Source organism: Balaenoptera acutorostrata, chromosome 5 (assembly GCF_949987535.1).
Source record: "Balaenoptera acutorostrata chromosome 5, mBalAcu1.1, whole genome shotgun sequence".
In the NCBI taxonomy this organism is placed as follows: domain Eukaryota; kingdom Metazoa; phylum Chordata; class Mammalia; order Artiodactyla; family Balaenopteridae; genus Balaenoptera; species Balaenoptera acutorostrata.
The window spans coordinates 105,939,333-105,961,673 of NC_080068.1; the positions used below are offsets into that span (position 1 = coordinate 105,939,333).

The following is a 22,341-nucleotide window of genomic DNA, read 5'->3' on the forward strand; positions in this document are numbered from 1 at the left end:
ATTGTACACAATATGGAAGAAACTGGTAAATAAAAACATTAAAATGTCTGTATCTCACCATTTCTAGACAAACACCTTAACAGTTTTAAAAGCTTTTTTCCATTATTTTTTAATCACGTAAACTTACACACACACATACACACAAACACAACATTTGGTTCATTACATTTATAACTTTTTGTGTGCTGATTATTTTGCAACACTATATTGTGAACAAGTCATTAAAATTATTTGCCATGATAATTTTAATAATTGTACATTATTCTATTTTTTGAGTTACCATAATTTGTTTCATTATTCTTTTATTTGCTGGACATTTGGATTGTGTTTATTATTGAAACACTGAATTTATAAACTTAGGATGAACAATCTTCCACATAAATCATTATTCAAATCTCTATTTGTGTGGTTTAGCATCCTAGAAATGAAAACAATATGTCAAAGAATATAAATTTATTTGAGGATTTCATACATATCAAATTTTTCTCCAGAAGCTGCCTCAATTTGCTTCTGCACCAGCAGTGTACAAGATGCCTTTGTCACCCATGAGCCTTTAAATAACTCTTTGGTATTTGAAAGGCAAAAATAATATATCAATAGTATTGCCTTAGAATACTATTTTGTGTTTCTTTGCTTATTAGCAAGGTTGGATATTTCATAAATGCATTAGTTTCCTGTTGGCGCTATAACAAATCACCACAAAAGAGATGGAAATTTATTCTTTCATATTCCTGGATGCCAGAAGTTCAAAACCAGTTTCACTGGGATGAAATCAAGGTGTCAGAAGGGCTGTGCCCTTCTGAGGAGGAGAATTCTGTTCCTTGTCTCTTGCAGCTTCTGGTGGCTGCTGGCGTTCCTCGGCTTGTGGCCACATTGCTCCAAGGTCTGCCTCTGTGGTCACATTGCCTCCTCCTCTCCTTTCTGTGGTCAAATTTCCCTTTGCCTCTGTCAGCTGAAAAAAAAAATGCGCAACCTAAAAGTTGAGAGTTATGTTGTATTTAGCCGACATTCTTAGGACTTCAAGCCCGGGAGACAGCATCTCAAATAGCTCTGAGAAAACTGCTCCTCGGAGGTGAGGGGGGAGCTGCAATATATAGGAGTTTTTGCAACAAAGGGCAGGCAGTCGGAACGTAAAAAGATTATTGTTAATTAAAGAAAACCAGATAACTCAAGTTAAGGAATTTAGCGCTTTTCTATGTATGGGAAGATGTAAGAGTCTGGGCTCACTGAAATCATTCCTTTGATATGCACCTCAGCTCTCTGGGGCCAGTATCCTGAGTTTCCTCAAGCTGCAGTCTTGACGTCTGCTAGATGGCGGGCAGTCCTTGTTTCCGTCCTGAGTTCCCTTCGCGCTCAGTGTCAGGAGTGCCTGCAATCTCAGATGGCTGCAACACCCTTTGTTTACTGATATGGCAGGCAGCATGTTTAGTCTACCCTCCCTCTTCTAAGAACACCTGCGATTGCATTTAGGGCCCATCCAGATAGTTCAGGATAATCTTCCCATCTGGAGATCTTTAACTGCAAAAGTCTTTTTTGCCACATAGGTTCCAGGGATTAGAATGTGGGTGTCTTGGAGGAGGCCATTACTGAGCCCACCACACTAAGTCAGTGAGTTTTCAAACATGTCTTCTGTAAATGGTCTATTCATGTACTTTGCTTATGTGTCTGTTGGGAAGTTAACGACTCTCTTAGTAATTTTACAACCTCTTTTGCTTTTAAGAATATTAACCCTTTGAGTCATTTGTAGCGACGTGGATGGATCTAGAGACTGTCATACAGAGTGAAGTAAGTCAGAAAGAGAAAAACAAATATCATATATTAACGCATATATGTGGAACCTAGAAAAATGGGACAGATGAACTGGTTTGCAGGACAGAAACTGAGACACAGAGGTAGAGAACAAACGTATGGACACCAAGGGGGGAAAGTGGGGGGGGGGGAGTGGTGGTTGGATGAATTGGGAGATTGGGATTGACATACATACACTGATGTGTATAAAAGTGATGACTAATAAGAACCTGCTGTATAAAAAATAAATTAAATTTTAAAAAAGAATATTAACCCTTTGATATATTTGTGCAAATATATATATATATATATATATATTTATATATTTATTTATTTATTTTTGGTTGCATTGGGTCTTCGTTGCTGTGCGCGGGCTTTCTTTAGTTGCGATGAGCGGGGGCTACTCTTTGTTGCGGTGTGCGGGCTTCTCACTGCAGTGGCTTCTCTTGTTGCGGAGCACGGGCTCTAGGTGCGTGGGCTCACTAGTTGTGGCTCGTGGGCTCTAGAGCGCAGGCTCAGTAGTTGTGGCGCACGGGCTTAGTTGCTCCGTGGCATGTGGGATTTTCCCAGACCAGGGCTCGAACCCGTGTCCCCTGCATTGGCAGGCGTACTCTCAACCACTGCTCCACCAGGGAAGTCCTGCTGTGCAAATATTTTTATGACTTGGGTTTTTTTACGTTTAATTTCCTTTTTATTTTCAATGTGTGGATCATAAAAAAAAATTTTTTACGTAACAAAGTCTTTCTTTTCCTTTGAGATTTCTTCCACTGGTTTTTAGCTTAGAAATTTCTTCTTCTCTTAGGAATGCAATGAATCTTCATCTGTATTTATTTGCAGTTTGTCTACGGTATCAGTTTTTACATTTAATTCTTAAAATCTTTTGAGTTATTGTAGAATATGGTGTAAAGCATTTAAATTTATCTTTTTCCCACCTCTCTTACCACTTTTTCCTAAACTACTCTTTAATCCAAACAACCTTTCCCCTATTGATTTTTGAGGTTTCTTTACCACACATTAAATTCAAAATATATGTGAGTTTCTGCTTCTGGGCCATCCACTTTGTTCCTTTTATATTTCTATTCTGGTGCCCATACTTCATTGTTTTCATCATTGTAACTTTGTTATATGTTTACTACTGTCCTCACCACTGTTCATTTTCAAAACTGTGCCGGAAGCATTCACTTGTATATTCTTCCATGGGAACTTTAAAACTATTTCCTCATTTTTCAACACAAAAAAGTCATTGAAATTTTGATTGGAATTGTGTTAAACTGAGTCATTAGTTTGAACCCAATTAAGATTGTTTTTCATAATTGATTATTTCCATTGAGAAACATATCATGCCTCCCTCTTCATCTAGATTGTCTTTTGTATCACTCAGCTGTTTTTACTGCTTTTGTATTTCTAACTAAGCAATAGGAACTAATTTTCTTATTCATTATAGTTATTTTCTATCTTGTTGCTGCTACTGGAGGTTTCTTCCATTACGTTTTTGGTTGTCAACAAAATATGGGAAAGCTACTGATTATATATGTTAATCTGGAACTCTCTTTTGCTTTCTTACAGTTTTTGTCTGTTTATTTGTTTGCTTATCTAGACAATTCAAATGAGTGATTACTGATAGCATCTGCAAAGACTGATAATTCTGTCCCCTCCTTTCTAATGGTTATGCCCTTTCTTTCTTTTTACTGACATTCATGTCTTATTGCATCGGCCAGGATATGTTAATAATGTTGATTGCAGTGGGCATCTTTGTTTTTTCCTAATTTATTTGGAACACCTATTGTGTTTCACTATTAATGTAAGTATGTTAATTCTTATCAATTTAAAATGGGCTAGTATTTATCTTGGTAAGGAATTATGTATCTCATTTTAGTATTTATATCAGCAATGTGGAAAATATCTTCTAGTTTTTATTAGGCTACTGATGCTTTTTTGTTACCTGACAATCAATTATTGGATATGTTATATTATTAGAATGCCTTGTATTAAACCATCCTCACAGCCCTGGCATTTATCTTTATTGGTCACTGTGGAATATTCTTTTTATATGTTGTTAAATTTGATCCATTGGTATCTTGTTTAGATTTATATACTTATATCCAGAGATGAGATTTGTCTAGAGTTTTGATGCTTAATTTATATTTTTATCTCTTTTCATCTTTTACTCATTCTAGATGATATTATATAACATTAGTTAGTAATTAAAGTATCAAAAGACCTCACTAGTGAAACCATCTCAACGTAGTTTTTTCAGGAAGAAATTATTGGAGGATATTTTATCAGTTTCTTCTTTAATTAACAATCTAATCTCTTTTCAGTCAGTTTTAAAAATTGCTGCCTTTTCAATAAAATCACTCATTTCATTGGAACATTCAAATATGCACGCAAATATACATACAACTATATAAGTTTTAACATCCTCATGTCTATTCTTTATATCTTCTCTCTTGACTTAATTTGATTTTGCTTTCTCTCTCTCTCTTTTTTTTTTTTTTTTGTTTTTTGACCGCACTGCAGGGCTTGTGGGATCTCAGTTCCCCGACCAGGGATTGAACCCAGGCCACAGCAGTGAAAGAGCTGAATCCTAACCACTAGATCACCAGGGAACTCCCTGCTCTCTCCATTTTTAAATAACATGTCCAAATGGTTGCCTCTAATTTTGCTATTTGAAAGACTAAACTCTGTTATCCATTTTATTGCTTTCCAATTTTAATTCCTGCTTTTTCATTATTATTCATACAGTTTTTCCCTTGAAGATAGATTTGCCAACATTCCCAAAATTTTAGTATGCCACTTTCTCAATGTTATTTTTCTAAATAATTTGTCGTTTTGATTCCATGTTGGGAACAATTAATTAGAGTAATGTTTTCAATTCCCAAACAGACGTGACTTTGTTCTTGTCACTCACTGCCAGTTTCATTTTGCTGTGTAAAGAGAAAGTAATCCATAAATTCCTCCTTCGGGGAACACATTAAGGTTACTCTGTGGCCAGTTTGCCGTCACCTTTTAGAAGTATCCCATGTTTGCTCAAGGACAGTAGCTTTTTCTTGGCACATTGTAACACAGAGAATTGGTATTACAAAATGATGGTGATGTCATCACAACAATTATTGTTAATCTACAAAATGCTAAGGATCTCATACCAGAAAAATTTCACACAAGATTAAAAAGAGGTGGAGAAAATGTGATTCTGTCATAGACAAATGAACTCCAAAAGGGCAGAGCACAGAGCAGGCCAGTTGTAGCTGCAGCATCGAGTCACGGGCATGCGGGTTCTGGTGCCAGACTGCCTGGGTCTGCCTTCCAGCCCCACCACCACGCGCTGTGGGACTTTGAGAAAAGTTTCTGAACCTCTCTTAGCCGCTTCCTTACCTATCAATGAAATTACAATGGCACCTCTCTCGTGGGGGTTTCTTGTAAGGCTTGAAGAAGGAAGCAGATGTCAAGCATTTGGAACAGTACCTGGAGCTGGTGGTCAATAGATGTCAGCCAATACCTCATTTAATTCATGTAGCAGCCCTTGGAAATAAATATTATCACTTTCTATGTTAGAGATTAAAGGTTCAGTCTCAGAGAGGTTTAATAATTACCCCAAATGGCTTATGTCCATTGTCCAGGTGGTAGGGAAGGGAGACACCATTCCAGGTAGAGCAAATGGCCAGTGCAAAAACAAAAATAAAAATAAGAAGATTGAGGGAGAGCTAGGCACATTTGGAGGCAGAGTGGCTCAATAAGAGCGCCACAGATGGAATGAATGACAACGTGAACGAGTTAAGGCAATGAGATGTTAGCATTGCTTTGAAAATCCAGCCCCATATCCTTGGTGTGCAGAGAATGGAGGGTACTCAGAGCAGAGGGGATGGGAGCATGCACATAGGTGCAGCCTAGCATCTTATAGATGAGGAAGCAGCACCCGAGAGGGAGGGGTGCCACGCTTGTTCATTGGTGTGTTCAGCAAAGAGCCACCAGGGGTGTCCGTGTCCAGGGAAGGGGCACCAGATAGCTGACAGAGACTGCAAGGGGGACAGAGCACCCAAGGAGGAGGGATAGTGGCTGATGAAATTAGATGGGAGCCCCGGATTGTGGGTAGGCTGGCCTTTAACTCCTAGACTTCCCGCTTGTGTCTGAAAGGTGAGTTTCATACACTCAACCCAGACACGAAGTCACGGGCTCAGGGTAGCAGATCTAATCGCAGACACACTCTTCAATTAGGATAGGCCACTTGTGTTGGCTCAGGACCACAGCAAAGGGAAAAAAGAAGCAACATCTCTCGGCTCCCAATCATGTACCAGGCCCATGCTAGGATATCACCGCTGTCAACCTCACAGCAACCCTGCGAAATAAGTGTTAATTACTCTTCTCATGCGATTCCAGAGAGAACAAGTAATTTGCTCAAGGCCCCAGAGCTAGTAAGTAGAAGAACCAGAACTGAACTTGGGTCTAACTCTGAAGCTGAGTGGGGCTGTGAAAGGCCCAAGGTTATGGCCCAAATTTGTGACCCAAAGTCTTGGAGCTCATTGGTAACTAGGCTGGAACCTGACCACTGGCAGTCACACCTTCCATATCCCCAGGATCCAGGTCATCAATAGGAAGGTCCAAATCACAGGGCGTCCTTGTGCTTCTGTGAGCCTTAGAACAAACCACATTCTTTGTCTTCCTTTCTTGAGCTCCATTTGGAGGACACTGATCTGATCACAGATGAGCCACAATGAGGATTTGTAGAAGGAGGTGACAGACGAAGCCGTGGTATGAATGGATCTGAACAATGAGACCCAGAAACCAGTATGATTCAGCTAGAACGCAGGAGCCTGACAAAGGGATTCATAATGGGCTTCAAGTTCAGGCAGCATTATTTAGAAAAGAATGCTGGTTACCTAATTACCTTGGGAAAGAGAACAGTGATCTGTATAAACGTATTGTCAGAGAAATTGGACTGCTCAGGTTAAGAGCACAGAGCTGGGTACCACACTGCCTGGGGTGGGTGTACCACTCTGCCATTTATAAGATACATGACTATGAATGCATTACTTAACTTCTTGGTGCCTTTGTTTTCTCATCTGTCAAATGGGAATGAAGGCAGGGGTGTTGTGAGGGTGAAATCGAGTTACTCTGTATGAAGCACTCAGCAAATTCACACGTGCTCAGTGCCAGCCTGTCACTGTAGGTTGGCCCAGGGAGGCACTCTGCAGGTCAACAACCTTTAAACATTACATGGATTTCTCTCTCTAAAATGAGGAAGGGACAAAGTTCATTTCATGGGAAATTTTGCTGCAGGATGTTTAACCCCTCTCTCCACCTCTCCAGTCTCAGTTTCCTTATCTGTAAAATGGGAATAATAGCTACTGACCTTACTTTCCCATAAGATTGCTCGAGAACCAAGCGAAGCAGAAGGCACTGAAACCCTTTGAAAGGCAGAAAAAAGTTGTAGGAAGCGGGTAGGGAGCTGGCGTTTCTTGAAAGGTGACCCTGGGCTGGTCACTTCACTCACATGTGGTACTTGGGACAACTTTCTGAGAGGTGAATGTTATGCCCTGAGAGGGTAATTTCAGTATTATTTCTAAGACAGGAAAATGCGAGGGTAATCATACAACGATGTTCTTGAGGTGTCTTTTGTTGTTGAAGTCAGAGTCAGACCATGAATATGTACAGTAAGTCCCCTACATATGAACAAGTTCCATTCCGAGAGCATGTTCATAAGTCCAATTTGATCATAAGTCCAACAAAGTTAGCCTAGGGACCCAACTAACACAATTGGCTACACTGTACCAGCTGTATCACTGCTGCTTTTACGCTTGCTTCCAGACATCCTGGGCTTGAAATAGATACTGTACTACTGTACTCTATACAGTACTGTACAGTAAAGTACACAGAAGCACAACCACTTTTAGAGGGTGCACACAGGTGACAATGTACGCCAGACACGTGAACTGACTTACGTGATAGGACATGCAAACACACGTTCGCATCTTTGAAAGTTCTCAACTTGAAGGTTCATATGTAGGGGACTTACTGTACCTGAAACAGTGATTCTAGAGCAACACATTTGCTGCAATGACCTGAGCGTCTTAGCGTCTGGATTGTACCCTGTGGGGTGGGGTGGTGTTGACTTCTGCAGGATCTGGGGTGGAGATGGTGAGAGACTGACCCATCATAAGGTGGTGTCGTGTGGTGCAGACACAGCTGGGCACATGGTCCCCACCCCAGGGCTCTGTTAGCTGCAGCCAGCAGGGTCCCCCCTCTGGAAGGCGGTTGTGGGGACATCGAGGTCATGGGTTCCATGGACGTTCATTGACCCGTGCTGTTTCCCTTTTGAGACCCAGCTTGTGACAAATAACAAGCAAGGTGCATTCAACCCTTTTACAAAGCATCCCTTCAGAAGGTGACTGTTTCTCCCTCGCTGAATGGCTGATGCACGGACCTGCACCTCACCCTGGTGGAATCCGTTTTGGTAACAGCATGAGCCACTGGAGCTGAGCTCGAGTGATCTCTGATGAGTTCTGTACAGAACTTTCTATAGAGGAGCAGGACTGGTTCAGCCTAATATCATCTGCATATAAATTCACTATTTAACTAGCAGCTGCCACGAGGGAAGGCGATGGGTATTGCTTCGCACTGAGAACCACGTGGTATCAGGAATAATGTCACAAAAAGAGCCCCGTGCACAGATCAGAAGAGCCACGCTCTTATTCAACTCTGTCCCCCAGTTTCTCACGTGAGCTTGCTTCAGCTACTTAACATTTGTGGGTCTCATTTTTCTCTTCTATAGACTGAAAATTATAATAGTACCTCATAGGGGACTATTATTTATGCTACTTTAGCCCTTTAATAGGATACCACGTAGGGAAGTTTTAGCTTTTGTATATATGTGGGGTGTGCGTGTGTGCGTGCGTGTGTGTATTTAGTACTTTAAAAGCAGGGGTGTGTGTTATTTCAGGGGTCTCTATCTTATCTGCAGCATCGCTTACCTATGCCATTCATCTTACTCAACACGTATTCAGTCAAGAAGCATTTACTGAACACCTGCCAAGTGCCAGGCATTGGGAAGAAACATAAAAGAACATGGCAGGGGGCGGCCCTGAGGAGCTCAGTCTAGTCGGAGAGACATACCCATAAAGAAAGACGTGCTATACAGGTAACAAGCGCTTTCATGGAATTCTGTACCAGGAAGAGATGTCATCCAGAGGAGGAAATGCTAAAATTGTGAGGATACATGGATGTTCTGTGGATAAGGGCAGGCATTCCTGGGAGAGGAAGCAGCAGGTGCAAAGGCACAGCATCATGAAATCAGCTTGTCAGACTCAGGGACGCCCTCGGGTTGGCAGGACCAGAGCAGAGCAGAGCAGCAGAGCGCTCCTCTGTCTAGCCAGTGGCAAGGCTGGAATCCTGGAAGGGTGCTCATAAAACAGGGCTTTGTATTCCAGGCGAAGAGATTTGAACTTGATCGTGAGGGCAATAGGGAGCTGCTGAAGGTTTTAGACAGAGAAGTAGCTTAGAACGTCAGATTCACATTTTAGAAGGATCGCTCTGAGGCTGTGAGGGGAAAGCAAAGAATGCAGTAGGATTTCAGGACAGTGAAGATGCTGTTGTCAGAATCCAGGCAAAACGCTGTAAGAAGCTCCCCTAAGGCAAATGCTAGCAAGGTAGAAGAGGAGGAGATGCACAAGACAGAGATTTCAGAAACAGAGTCAATAGGATTATATGAGGATAGGCAGCAGATCGGATGGCAGCGGGAGGCCTGTGAGCTAAAGGCAGGAATGGAGGTGATGTCGGGTTTCTTAATTGAATTTCTGGACAGGTGGTGATAGCCCCGGCTGTGGTCCAGGGACAGGCATGCGTGGGCTGGGAGGTGGGGGACACCATGCGGAGATTATGGAACCCAAGGGTTTTCAGTGGAGCTGTCCCCTAGGCAACTGGAAATGTGAGTTAGGGGCCCCAGTAAGAGGTGTGGCCCGGACGTGGAGGCTTGGAGTCATGGCCCCATACATGTGTCTTAGGTTGGGTTCCCCAGGGAAGAGACCCTGAGATGGAGATTTGTGAGCAGGAAGTTGATGGGGGAGTGTTCTCAGATCAACACCTGTCAGGCAGTAAAGGAAGCAGGACTCAACAGAGGGAGAGGGTGAGCTGCCCTCAGTTGCAACGGAGGTCTCAGCCGCAGGGAGCACTGGACCTGGGAGGACCCGTCAGAGGTGCACCGCTTTCAGGCAGGGGAGGAGAGGCCTTTGTGCCTCCACGTCAGCCAGCCACTGGGTGCAGCTTGCTCCTGAGGAGGCATGAGTTGCCTTGTGGAGGAAGCATCCTTCAAGGGCATGTCTCTGGGGGAGGGTGGGGACCCACCTGCTCTCCCATAGCCAACAACACTCCCGGCAGCTGGGGGATGAGCCCCTCAGCTCTGCGCCACACACCACCGTCCGCCGCAGCTGGAGGTGAGGCCCTAGGCTCTCAATTGGTTGCCACTGGAGCCACCTGGACAGCTTGAACAACCCAGCGCCCAGGCCACACCCCCAGGCCAATTAACCCCAAATCTCCAAGTGTGGGAGACCATGGGCATCAGCAGTTTTCAGAATCCCCCAGGTGATTCCAATGTGTAGCCAAGTCTAAGAACCACTGCCCTGGGGGAAGTGATGGAGATGAACAGAAAAGAGGGTTGGGCTCAAATCCCTGGGAAGGTGCTCAAAGAAACTGGAGAAGAACCGGGAGAGAGGTGTCCTGGAAGGTCACAGGCAGTGGATTCCAGAAAGAAGTGCTCCCCTGCAGCAAGAACCCAAGTGGCACCAGGCCTGAGGGAGAGGGTGACCCAGCTGCTCTAAAATGTACCTGGGGTTTGGCTTTAATCGGGCATTGTAAGGTGACAGACACAGAGACACTGCCTTTGAAAGAAGAGTTTATTATTCACAGTCCCCTTGTGAAGGTGCACACCACCCCGTGCAGGGCCACACGAGGAAGCACCAGGGTGTGTCAGGAGGCAGAAGGAGAGAGGGCAGGGCACGGCCCAGAGCCTTTATTGTGGCTTCTGTGGGAAGGACTGGGGGAGGCAAGCTTGGGAAAGCTCAGGATGGCATAGTTTGAATAATTTCGGGTGGTCCCAGGGCTACAGGGGCTGTCTCTACTTGTCTGGTACCTGGCCCTGGGGCGATTTAGGGCAGGGGGCATATTGACTTGGTGTGTCAGAGCTAAATAGAGGAAGTGGTTGGTGTGGGCTCTGGATTGGTTGGTTTGTATGTTAAAGGCATGCTCCCAGGCAAGTTGTTTGCTAGGAATTAGCTAGCCTTGGAGGGGGAGTCTCTCCAGGATCAGTAAGGCTCCAAGATATCAAATCATCATAAAACATAGGAAATAAAAAGCAAGGTTAATAACCAGCCCTGAGGGCCCTCAGCTTGGAGGTCCGAGTGGGCTGGATTTCAGCCTCAACTCACCCCCTGGGGGCACTGGGCACAACTTTCACAATACACAGTAGCCTTGACCTTGGATTCCTTGGGGCTGCAGAGGAGATGACTCTTCAGAAGAGAGAGAAAAAGAGGTGCAAACTCCCAGGTTAGGGAACCTGCAGTGGGAGGGGACTTGATCCCAGGGATGGAACTCTCCAGAATTCCTGTGAAAATGCTCACAGTGAAAGAATATCAGCTATAAACGTTCTGCCAGCCCCAGGGACCTGACCTAGTTCTTTACCTCTTCCATCCTTGGGGGGAGGGGGGTGGTCAGACTCTGGGTAGAAGCTGGGGGAGGGCAGGGGGAGGAAGAAAAATGAACCTCAAACATCTACCTCCCACCCCCAACTCTTTCCACTGCAGACTCCAGCTCCATGCAGGCTTGGACTGGCAGGGGGAGGCGGGTGTAAAATTCGTCATTCAGCCATGATTTTGATTGTGATTTTGAAACTGTGACTCTGGGACCATCTAAGACCCCTGAGATGGGGCGGGGAAGGGCACCCTCAGTGATTACATTTTGAGTGAATGTAGGAGACAAAAACCAAGGTCGTGTTTCGATGACACCATGAACTCTATGTTTTTAAACTTTGTTGCAGTTACATTTGTAAAGTATCCAGCACGGAGCTTGACACTTGGAGAGCTGGATGAATGTTAGCCTTGAGTCTAATGAATGAGATCTTAAATATGAAGACATATAAAGAAAAACAGCCCATTTCATCCCTCAGATAGTCTTGTGAGGGAGATCTCCTTCCTCCCCTTCTCACCTCCAGTAGCATGGAGCTCGGCGGCCTTGGGAGCCTGTCCTGGCAGTGGCAGGAGTGGCCACCAGCATCACCTTCCCAGCTCCACTCGACTGGGGGGCAATGGCACGATGTGATGTCCTTAAATTAGAACCTGACTTGGGATAAGTTCAATGATTCCAACTCTACTTAAAAGTTTTTGCTATCTCATCATGGTCCAGGAGGGTTTTATATATGGAAAGGTCTGAGGTCATCTATAGCTTGGGGGAAATAGGACCTAGAAGTCTATTTTAAAAAAGGGAGCCTTGCAGATGAAAGAGGAAGATAACTGAGTTATATCGCAAGACCCACTCACCTTACCTGAGGGAGAGTGAAAATCATCTCGGCAGACAAGACTATCTATTTTTCTTCCCTCCCAAGTAAAATAAGCAAGTGTAAGGGCTCTGGCCTCATGCTTTACTGAACACAACAGGCTCTAACTGGCACTACAAGAACTCATCTGAGAGTCACTCTCCGGAGCACGTAGTGGTCCCATGTTAGGCGGGTCATACTGTAACCAAAAGTGGGGATCTGGCTGCTTGCCCCTCAAAAGCCAATAAAGAGGCAAGTTGGTGGAAAGGAAAGTTTGCTTTATTTCAGATGCCGACAACCGGGGGTTGGCGGGGGGAGGGCGGACTCCTGTCCAAAAGCTGGCTCACCGCCCCCCTCCGCAATCAGGGGGCAAGAGCTTTTCTAGGTGGAGGGAGGGGGCTACGTGCAGAAGCAGCACAGGCAGCTCCGACAGTCGTCTTGAAATTGGTCACATGGTGGTCTGATCAGCGTCACCTTGACTGTTTTTACTACAGTTAATCTTCAGTTCCAGCGTTGGTTTGTTCCCATTTCTTTGAGTCCAGTTCTTGGAATTGTGGCAATTTATGTGATGGCTACAGTCTGGTCATCATGTAGTTAACTTCTTCCACCTTGTGAGGGTTTTAGTATCTATAAGACAGCTCACAGGATATGGCTCAGAATATTATTTATAGCCCTTGAATAGAAACTAAAGGTCCCTGACTATGCTTAATGACTAAACTATTATTATTTAGTCCTGTTGGACTGTTTTCCTTTGTTTCTGCATTTTCTCACTTCTCTGATTAAACTTATTCTTTGGCTAAAGTTTTTCCACAGACAAAAGGCAGGTGGAGAACATAGTGCTGGGGGGCAAGGACCATAGGGTCCTGCTCCATTTCAATACATGTTTTTTTAAAACATGCCTTTTTGTTTGAATAGCTCCTGAGAAAGAAATGCAAATGGCAGGGCTCTTTGCAACAGTGATGGTATGTAAGAAGCCCCTTCCTGTGCTCCTGTATTTCTCCAGTAGGTATTTATTGAACAGCTACTATGTGCCAGGCATGCTCTCTGCCCTCAGGCAGCAAGAGGTCTAAACTGTAATGGGAAATGCCGAGACCTCGGCTCGGTGCTAGGACCAGGTACCCAGGAGCATCTTTGAGGACCACTGGAGGCTGATGGAAGAGGTCAGATCCCCTGGGTCTGGTGGCCTCATGGTCCCTCCCTGGTCACTGAGGCACCTGTGACCAGGCTTCATAGATCAGAACTCAGGTTCTGGGATCTGAGACCTGGCGTTCAGTCGGGCCTCTGTGACCAAATTGGGGCCCTGATGAGTCATTTAACCTCTCTATGCTGTGGTGGCTGTTTCTGTAAACCGGGCATCATCATGGTCTCCATCCCGGTGGACAGCTGTGAAGATGCAAAGAGATAGTCTATGTGATGAACTTTTCACGGCGTTTGGTAGTAAAAACTGCTCTTTCCTGTGGAATGCTAGCGTGTGGATTCCTAGGCCGAACACTTTATACATCTATAAAGTCATTTAACCGCCCCCCCCCCCCCCCGCCAACGACCAACGTATAGGCATAAGCATTATCCTCATTTTACAGATAAGAAAACTGAGGCATGAGCAGTTAGGTCACTTGCCCAAGGCCACAGAGAGTGGGAGAGAGGCAGCATTCAAATCCAGACAGCCTGCTCAGGATCTGTGCCCAGGCTGCAGGTCACTGCTCATAAGTGTTCACAATAGTTATTATGTCATTGGCAGATCAGACGTGTTCATTCATTCTTATAAATGCTTAGATAAAGCACTTGGTGCAGCCATCCATAGAAGCAAGGCATCGTGGCTATTTGTATTATTATTTGGGTGGGTCACATGGCATAATATGGCTGAAACATTCTACTTAAAATGATCACCCACCCACATACCCACTCATACTTTTCTTGGTAGAAGATGGGCAATAATTACTCCTAAATACAACATCTCTCCCTGTGACTACCTAATATTTCTGGGAAACCTGTAAACACTCACTGGAAAGAGCCAAGTTCATGTACTCTGTTGTTGGCTAAGCTCAGTGCCTCAGGAGTAAACTGTTGCCCGAGCTCTACTCTGGACATTCCCGCTGTTCTTCTCCCCTGGTCCAGACACCGTCAGCACCCCAAGCTGGGGCTCACCCACCCTGGGGTCAGTAGCATCAGTTTTTCTCTGGAGATGGAGCCCAGATCACAGCTACCAAAGTGATCACCGTTAGGAAAGTTTGCATTTAAGACGCTGTACCACCGACTGGGCTTCTCAGTAATACTGGGAATCCATTCAATGTGCTCACAGACTGCATGATTCCAGAAATGCTGAATTGTGGATTCGGGGAACTAGGGGGTGTCCATCTCAGTTCAAAGGCTCCTGGTTGTTCTCAGAGCCAGGTCCAAGTGCCATGGAATAGCAGCAAAGCCACCCATGACCCAACCTCCACCCAGTGACAGCTCGAAGGATGCCACCCCTGGGAGGGGCCTCTCAAATTTGATGCTGTGGGAAAAGCTTGGGCTTGATTCCCACCTGTGCAGCTGCTGGCTGGAGGCCTCAGCAGAGATATTACATTGTCTCCACATCTCTCACATGCAAATAGCACCAGATGCTGGAAGGTCAAAAGACACAATCATGTGATGAGCTCACACCATGCCTGGCACATAGTAGGAGCTTAACTGGGTTGGTTCCCTTGTCTTTTTCCCCCAGCTTTCTGGTTTTGCTCTTACTGAGACAGTAGCCAAACTCTAAGAGAAAACAAAATAAACACACTCACACCAAAAAACATGTAGTGAAAATTCTGCCTATATGTATGTCATCTTTTCATTCCATGAAATATATATATTTTTTCTTTCAATGTGCCCCCTGTGGTGTTAGATGGTTTCTCCTCCCCTTTGTGATGTGGGCCGTTTCGTGTGAGGTGGTTTCTCATCCCCTTTGTGATGTGGACCCTGTGGTGTGAGCTGGTTTCTCATCCCCTTTGTGATGAAGGCCCTGTCATGTGAGGTGTTTTCTCATCCCCTTTGTGAGGTGGGCTGTTTGGTATGAGGTGGTTTCTCATCCCCTTTGTGATGTGGACCCTGTGGTGGGAGGTGGTTTCTCATCCCCTTTGTGATGTGGGCGCCGTGGTGTGAGGTGATTTCTCATCCCCTTTGTGATGTGCGCCCTGTGGTGTGAGGTGGTTTCTCATCCCCTTTGTGATGTGGACCGTGTGGTGTGAGGTGGTTTCTCATCCCCTTTTTCATGTGGGCTGTTTGGTGTGAGGTGGTTTCTCATCCCCTTTGTGATGTGGACCCTGTGGTGGGAGGTGGTTTCTCATCCCCTTTGTGACGTGGGCCCTGTGGTGGGAGGTGATTTCTCATCCCCTTTGTAATGTGGGCCCTGTGTAGTGAGGTGTTTTCTCATCCCTTTGTGATGTGCGACCTGTGGTGTGAGGTGGTTTCTCATCCCATTTGTGACGTGGGACCTGTGGTGGGAGGTGGTTTCAAATCCGGTTTGTGATGTGGGCCCTGTGGATGAGCTGGTTTCTCGTCCCCTTTGTGATGTGGGCGCTGTGGTGGGAGGTGTTTTCTCATCCCCTTTGTGAAGTGGGCCCTGTGGTGTGAGCTGGTTTCTCATCCCGTTTGTGATGTGGGCCCTGTGGTGGGAGGTGGTTTCTCATCCCCTTTGTGATGTGCGCCCTGTGGTGTGAGGTGGTTTCTCATCCCCTTTGTGACGTGGGCTCTGTGGTGGGAGGTGGTTTCTCATCCCCTTTGTGACGTGGGCTCTGTGGTGGGAGGTGGTTTCTCATCCGGTTTGTGATGTGGGCCCTGTGGTGTGAGGTGGTTGGTCATCCCCTTTGTGATGTGGACCCTGTGGTGTGAGGTGGTTTCTCATCCCCTTTGTGATGTGGGCCCTTTGGATGTGAGGTGGTTTCTCATCCGGTTTGTGATGTGAGTCCTGTGGTGTGAGGTGGTTTCTCATCCCCTTTGTGATGTGGGCCCTTTGGATGTGAGGTGGTTTCTCATCCACTTTGTGACGTGGGCCCTGTGGTGTGAGGTGGTTTCTCATCCCCTTTGTGATGTGGGCCCTTTGGATGTGAGGTGGTTTCTCATCCACTTTGTGATGTGCGCCCTGTGGTGTGAGGTGATTTCTCATCCCCTTTGTGATGTGCTCCCTGTGGTGTGAGGTGGTTTCTCATCGTCTTTGTCATGTTGGCCGTTTGGTGTGAGGTGGTTTCTCATCCCCTTTGTGATGTGGGCCCTGTGGTGTGAGGTGGTTTCTCATCCCCTTTGTGATGTGGGCCCTTTGGTGTGAGGTTGTTTCTCATCCCCTTTGTGATGTGTGCCCTGTGGTGTAAGGTGGTTTCTCATCTCCTTTGTGATGTGCGCCCTGTGGTGTGAGATGGTTTCTCATCCCCTTTGTGACGTGGGCCCTCTGGTGTGAGGTGGTTTCTCATCCCCTTTGTGATGTGGGCCCTTTGGATGTGAGGTGGTTTCTCATCCCCTTTGTGATGTGCTCCCTGTGGTGTGAGGTGGTTTCTCATCGTATTTGTCATGTTGGCCGTTTGGTGTGAGGTGGTTTCTCATCTCCTTTGTGATGTGCGCCATGAGGTGTGAGATGGTTTCTCATCCCCTTTGTGGCGTGGGCCCTCTGGTGTGAGGTGGTTTCTCATCCCCTTTGTGTTGTGGGCCCTGTGGTGAGAGGTGGTTTCTCATCCGGTTTGTGATGTGGGCCCTGTGGTGTGAGGTGGTTTCTCATCCCCTTTGTGAAGTGGGCCCTGTGGTGTGAGGTGGTTTCTCATCCCCTTTGTGATGTGGGCCCCGTGGTGTGAGGTGGTTTCTCATCCCCTTTGTGATGTGTGCCCTGTGGTGTGAGGTGGTTTCTCATCCCTTTTGTGATGTGGGGCCTTTGGTGTGAGGTGGTTTCTCATCCCCTTTGTGATGTGGGCCCCATGGTGTGGGGAGGTTTGTCATCCCCTTTGTGATGTGGACCCTGTGGTTTGAGGTGGTTTCTCATCTACTTTGTGATGTGGGCCCTGTCGTGTGAGGTGGTTTCTCATCCCCTTTGTGATGTGCGCCCTGTGGTGTGTGGTGGTTTCTCATCCCTTTTTTCATGTGGGCTGTTTGGTTTGAGGTGGTTTCTCATCCCCTGTGTGATGTGCGCCCTGTGGTGTGAGGTGGTTGGTCATCCCCTTTGTGATGTGGGCCCTGTGGTGTGAGGTGGTTTCTCATCCCCTTTGTGATGTGGGCCCTGTGTTGTGAGGTTGTTTCTCTTCCCCTTTGTGATGTGGGCCCTGTGGTGTTAGGTGGTTTCTCTTCCCCTTTGTGATGTGGGCCCTGTGGTGTGAGGTGGTTTCTCATCCGCTTTGTGATGTCCATGATCTTTTTTAAAAATTCAGATATAACTCCCATACCATAAAATTCATCATTTAAAAGTTGTTTTTAGTATACCCGCAAAGTTGTGCAACCATCACTCCTTTCTAATTCTAGAATATTTTCATCACCTCTGTTGATGAAAAATTAATCAGTTGATCTAAGAAAGAAATGGAAAATTTTATTTGAGCCAAATTTTAGGGTTATTACCCAGGAAGAGCACCTCAGAAAGCTCCAAGAACTGTTGCACCTGTTAGAAGTGAAGGCACAGTTATATAAGTTTTTTGAGACAGAGGGGAGTACATTAAATGACGTTTTATTCACCATTTACACATTCCAGATCCAAATGTCCTCATGGCCCCTTCCATGATCAAGAAGGAATGTTGTCTTTAAGGAGTTGTCTTGTTGATGCAAGGGGACTGTTCCTCTTTATGGTTGAGCAGGTATTGCTGCTGACGGGGGAGGTTTGGTGGATGCGTAATGCAGATACACAATGCACAGTAGAGGGCGGGGAGCCAAAGGGCAGGGAAAATTTTTTATTTTACATTTTTCTTGTTTTGCCATAAAATATGAATTTTATTTCACACCCCAAAAGGTAACCCCACACCCATCAGCATTCCCTCTCTGCTCCCAGCCCCTCAGGGCCACTTACCTAATATGCAGCAAAGCCAGTGTACTGCACCGTGTTGTGGTGAAGGAAAGTATAGCATTTATTGCAGGGCACCAAGCAAGGACAACAGGCAGTTCCTGCTCAAAAGACCCAAACTCCCAGATGGCTTTCAGGGAAGGGTTTTTAAAGACATTGTGAGGGAGGGGGGTCACAGGGTGCCCGATCAGCTTGTATGCAATTCTCTGATTGTTTGATGGTGAGGCAACAGGGTGATGGTTCAGGAATCTAGATGTCGGTCTTCTGGATCCAACCAGCCTGGGGGTCTATATGTTGATGGTCAGTCTGGGGTCTGCCTGCTGATGGTCCGCAGTTTCCATCTAGTGGTGAAACCGTGTACCTCAGATTGGGACCTGAACCCACGGTCTTTTTGTTTGTTTGTTTTTTAATTTATTTATTTATTTTTGGCTGTGTTGGGTCTTCGTTTCTGTGCGAGGGCTTTCTCTAGTTGTGGCAAGCGGGGGCCACTCTTCATCGCGGTGCACGGGCCTCTCACTATCGCAGCCTCTCTTGTTGCGGGGCACAGGCTCCAGATTCGCAGGCTCAGTAGTTGTGGCGCACGGGCTTCGTTGCTCCGCGGCATGTGGGATCTTCCCAGACCAGGGCTCCAACCCGTGTTCCCCTGCACTGGCAGGCAGATTCTCAACCACTGCGCCACCAGGGAAGCCCCCATGGTCTTTTAATTGAGATCACACACCTGGTCCCAGGACTTAATGAAGCTCAGGTTCTTGATGTTTCATTGCAGAAAGAATTCAATGAGAGACAAAGTGATAGGTTAGAAGTGGATTTATTTAGAGAGAAACACACTCCACAGACAGAGTGTGGGCCGTCTCAGAAGGCGAGAAGCCTCAAAATATGGCTTGGTTAGTTTTAATGGACTGGGTAATTTCATAGGCTAATGAGTCGAAGAATTATTCCAACTATTTTGGGGGAAGGGGCAGGGATTTCCAGGAATTGGGCCACTGCCCACTTTTTGGCCTTTTATGGTTAGCCTCAGAACTGTCATGGTGTCATGGGTGTGTCATTTAGCAAGCTAATGTATTACAGTGAGTGTATAATGAGGCTTAAGGTACACCGGAAGTTGAATCTTCCGCCATCTTGGACCTAGTTGGTTCTAACCAGTTTTTGTCGTGTCCTATGGTGGCAGGAAACCACGCATCTTGTAAACAGTGGGGGTCCATGGGCAGACAGAGAAAAGCAGGAAGCTCCAGACTGACAGGAAACCACACCTTTTGGGTGATGTGTCCTGGAAGCAGACAAAGAAAGATGAGGCAATTCAGGAATCTCTTGTGTCCAAATGTAACTTGTTGTTCATTATGCTCTCATTACAATAAAATTAGCCTTACAGATAAGTACCCATCATGCACCGACACCGTGGCACTTCTGATCTAAGCTAAATAAGGACAAACATCCCTCCTCCCCTTGGGAAGATGGAGCTGAGATGAAAATCAAGGAACACAACCTCCAAACTCCTCCTTCCCCAGGGAATATTCCACGCCTTCATTTGTGTACCCCGGCTTGCCAAAGAAGCCCAGGACTGCAGCTCCTCACCTGTCTGCCCCTCTCTGAGAGCGTATTGTTGCTTAAATAAATTCTCACGTTACTTTCTTAGCCTCCCTGCTTTGTCTCCGAATTCTTCTGCAAGGAGACAAGAACCTTAAATTCACCGGGAACAAGGGCATCTGAACCTTCGCCCTGTGCGAAGCCTTTCTAGGTCTGGATGTGTCTTCTTTTCTCCTTGTACTTTCTTAGGAAATGAAACATTCAAGAATTCCACAGTGAGAACTTTGGGTTTTTTCCCTCTTTCTCCCAGTCAGAACTGCTGTCTATTGATGTTCTCTCCTTTCAGAGACACAATGAGAGTTTATTTGTAAACCTGGGTTTTAAAAAAAAATCAGGAAGAATGCTGCCTTAATCAGCATAATAATATGGGCCCCGTGCAGCATTTAAACTGCATAATAGGCAAATGGTGCTGCTGGAAGGGACTCAAAATGCCTCTTGAATGGTGGGTGTTGTCTGCTTGCCTTTCACAGCCGGTGGGAAGTGAAAAGTTCCCCCACCTCGGGGGCGAGCTGTGCCCGAAGGCCCACCACCCTCACTTCCCTGGGGACGTGGAAAAGCTCTAGCCCTTCACTGACAGGAGCCAGATGGGTCGGATATCCCGGGCCTCGGAGGCGTCTGGGTGGTGCCGCCCGCATAGTAGTAGTTTCCGCTGCGTACCTACTGGGTGCCAGGCTCCACAGTGAGAGCATCGTCTGATCCCACTCTCACGACTGCCTGAGGGGTGCCTGTGGCTGTCCCCGTTCCCCAGGTGAGGAGAAGGGGATTCCAAGGGGCCGTGAGAATGTTTCCAAGGCCACACAACCAGGAAATAGCTGAGCCGCTTCAGGCCAGACTTGATGCCCCAGGGGCCTCTGAGTTGGCCAGCTCTCGGCTTCCCCGAACTCCACCTTCTCGGAGTCACCCTGAAGGTAACCACCTCCCAGGTGGCTCTGAGGATTCACCGACCCCCTGCATGGAGATACCAAACACGTGGGCCTGGTGCTAAACTGTTCCCAGAAGGGGGACCCCTTCCAGGGCCCGAAGGTGAGCTCTTGTCTAATACTCGGAAATGAATTGTCCAAGGAGACACACGTGCTGACAAAGCAAAAGACTTTATTGGGAAGGGGCGCCCGGGCAGAGAGCAGCAGGGTAAGGGAACCCAGGAGAACTGCTCTGCCACATGTGTCGCAGTCTCAGTGTTTAGGGTAACGGGGTTGGTTTCCGGGTTGTCTCTGGCCAATCATCATCTTGCTTGTGCCCGTACTTGGTCTGACTCAGGGTCCTTCCTGGCGGTGTGCACATCTCTCAGGCAAGATGGATTCCAGCGTGAGGGTTTCTGGAAGGTTGGCAGGACTTATTATGGGCTGGCGTCTCCTCCCTCCTTTTGGCCCCTCCCGAATTCTCCCATTTAGTTTTAGGACCTCCTGTTGTGAGACAACTCATGCAAGTGGTTATTATCATTCCTGGCCAAGGCGGGTGGTTTTAGTCAGTGGTTCCCTAACAAAACCAGTGTCCAATCCCTCCCCAGCCTTTGTTCCTGGGGCTCACACTGGGCAGAGGGACCCTGTGCAGACAGCAGAAGCTGCTGGCCCAGGGGCCTAGCCGCCAAATAATGACTGAAGTCCTCATCATTCACCGGCCCCCTCTTCTCCCTTCAGGAGAGCACCTGGCCGTACCTGTTTGGAGTGATTGCCGTCCCCGTCTTGGTCCAGCTGGTGAGCCTGCCCTTTCTCCCTGAGAGCCCACGCTACCTGATCTTTGAGAAGCACGACCAGGCTGGAGCTGAGAAAGGTAGGGGCCGCTTTGTCTGGTCCATGTGGCTCTGGCCGCTTCACAGGGGTCAGCGCTGCAGGGCATGCTGGGTGCCCTAGGACACCCTATCCCGTTTCATCTTCCCAACAGCCTGCTATGGGTGGCCCAGAGTGGGGACACAGATCAAAGTGTCAACTGAAAAAAATGCACAACATGAGAGTTGTGAGTTAAGTTTTATTTGGGGCAAAATGAGGACTATAGCCCGGGAGACAGCATCTCAGATAGCTCTGAGAGACCGCCCCGAAGCGGTGTGGGAGTGTCAGTATATATGATTTCAGTGAAAGGGGTACGTACAGTCAAGCACACATTTTGGCAGAAGGCTGCTGCTGGTCACGAGCAGATGTCACCGTTAATGATTTTAGTGCTTTTCTAGATATGAGGATATGCAAGAAATTTCAGCTCATAAAATCTTCTCCTGAAAATATCTGTCTGAAGGCCTGTTCTGCCCGTTTTTCCCAGAGCACAGAGTGCCTCATTCCTGATCCTTGCCCTGAACTCCTTTCAGGGGGTGTTGAAGGTCAGCGACTGCAGTGGCTAGTGACTTAATCCTTGTAGAACCAGATAGCAAGTGACAATTTTACGGTTAGCAACAGGGAGCCTGGAAAAGCCAGGACAGAGTAGGATAAGGCCCAGGTCTGCTCTCTTCTGCTCAGTGTCTCTCTGTGGT

At 46.6% G+C, this 22,341-nt stretch overlaps 1 protein-coding gene across 3 annotated transcripts in view; it reads left to right on the forward strand.

Annotated features, from left to right (window-relative positions):
• Positions 1–22,341, forward strand: part of SLC2A9 (solute carrier family 2 member 9) — a 192,396-nt gene that overhangs the window by 48,960 nt on the left and 121,095 nt on the right. For all 3 annotated transcript variants that reach the window (XR_009008486.1, XM_007190952.2, XM_007190953.2), the window contains exon 6: positions 21,521–21,653. Coding sequence is in view for 2 of the 3 variants with exons in the window: in XM_007190952.2 (XP_007191014.1) it covers positions 21,521–21,653 (133 nt within the window). In the remaining variant the exon portion in view is untranslated. The remainder of the gene's footprint in view (positions 1–21,520; positions 21,654–22,341) is intronic.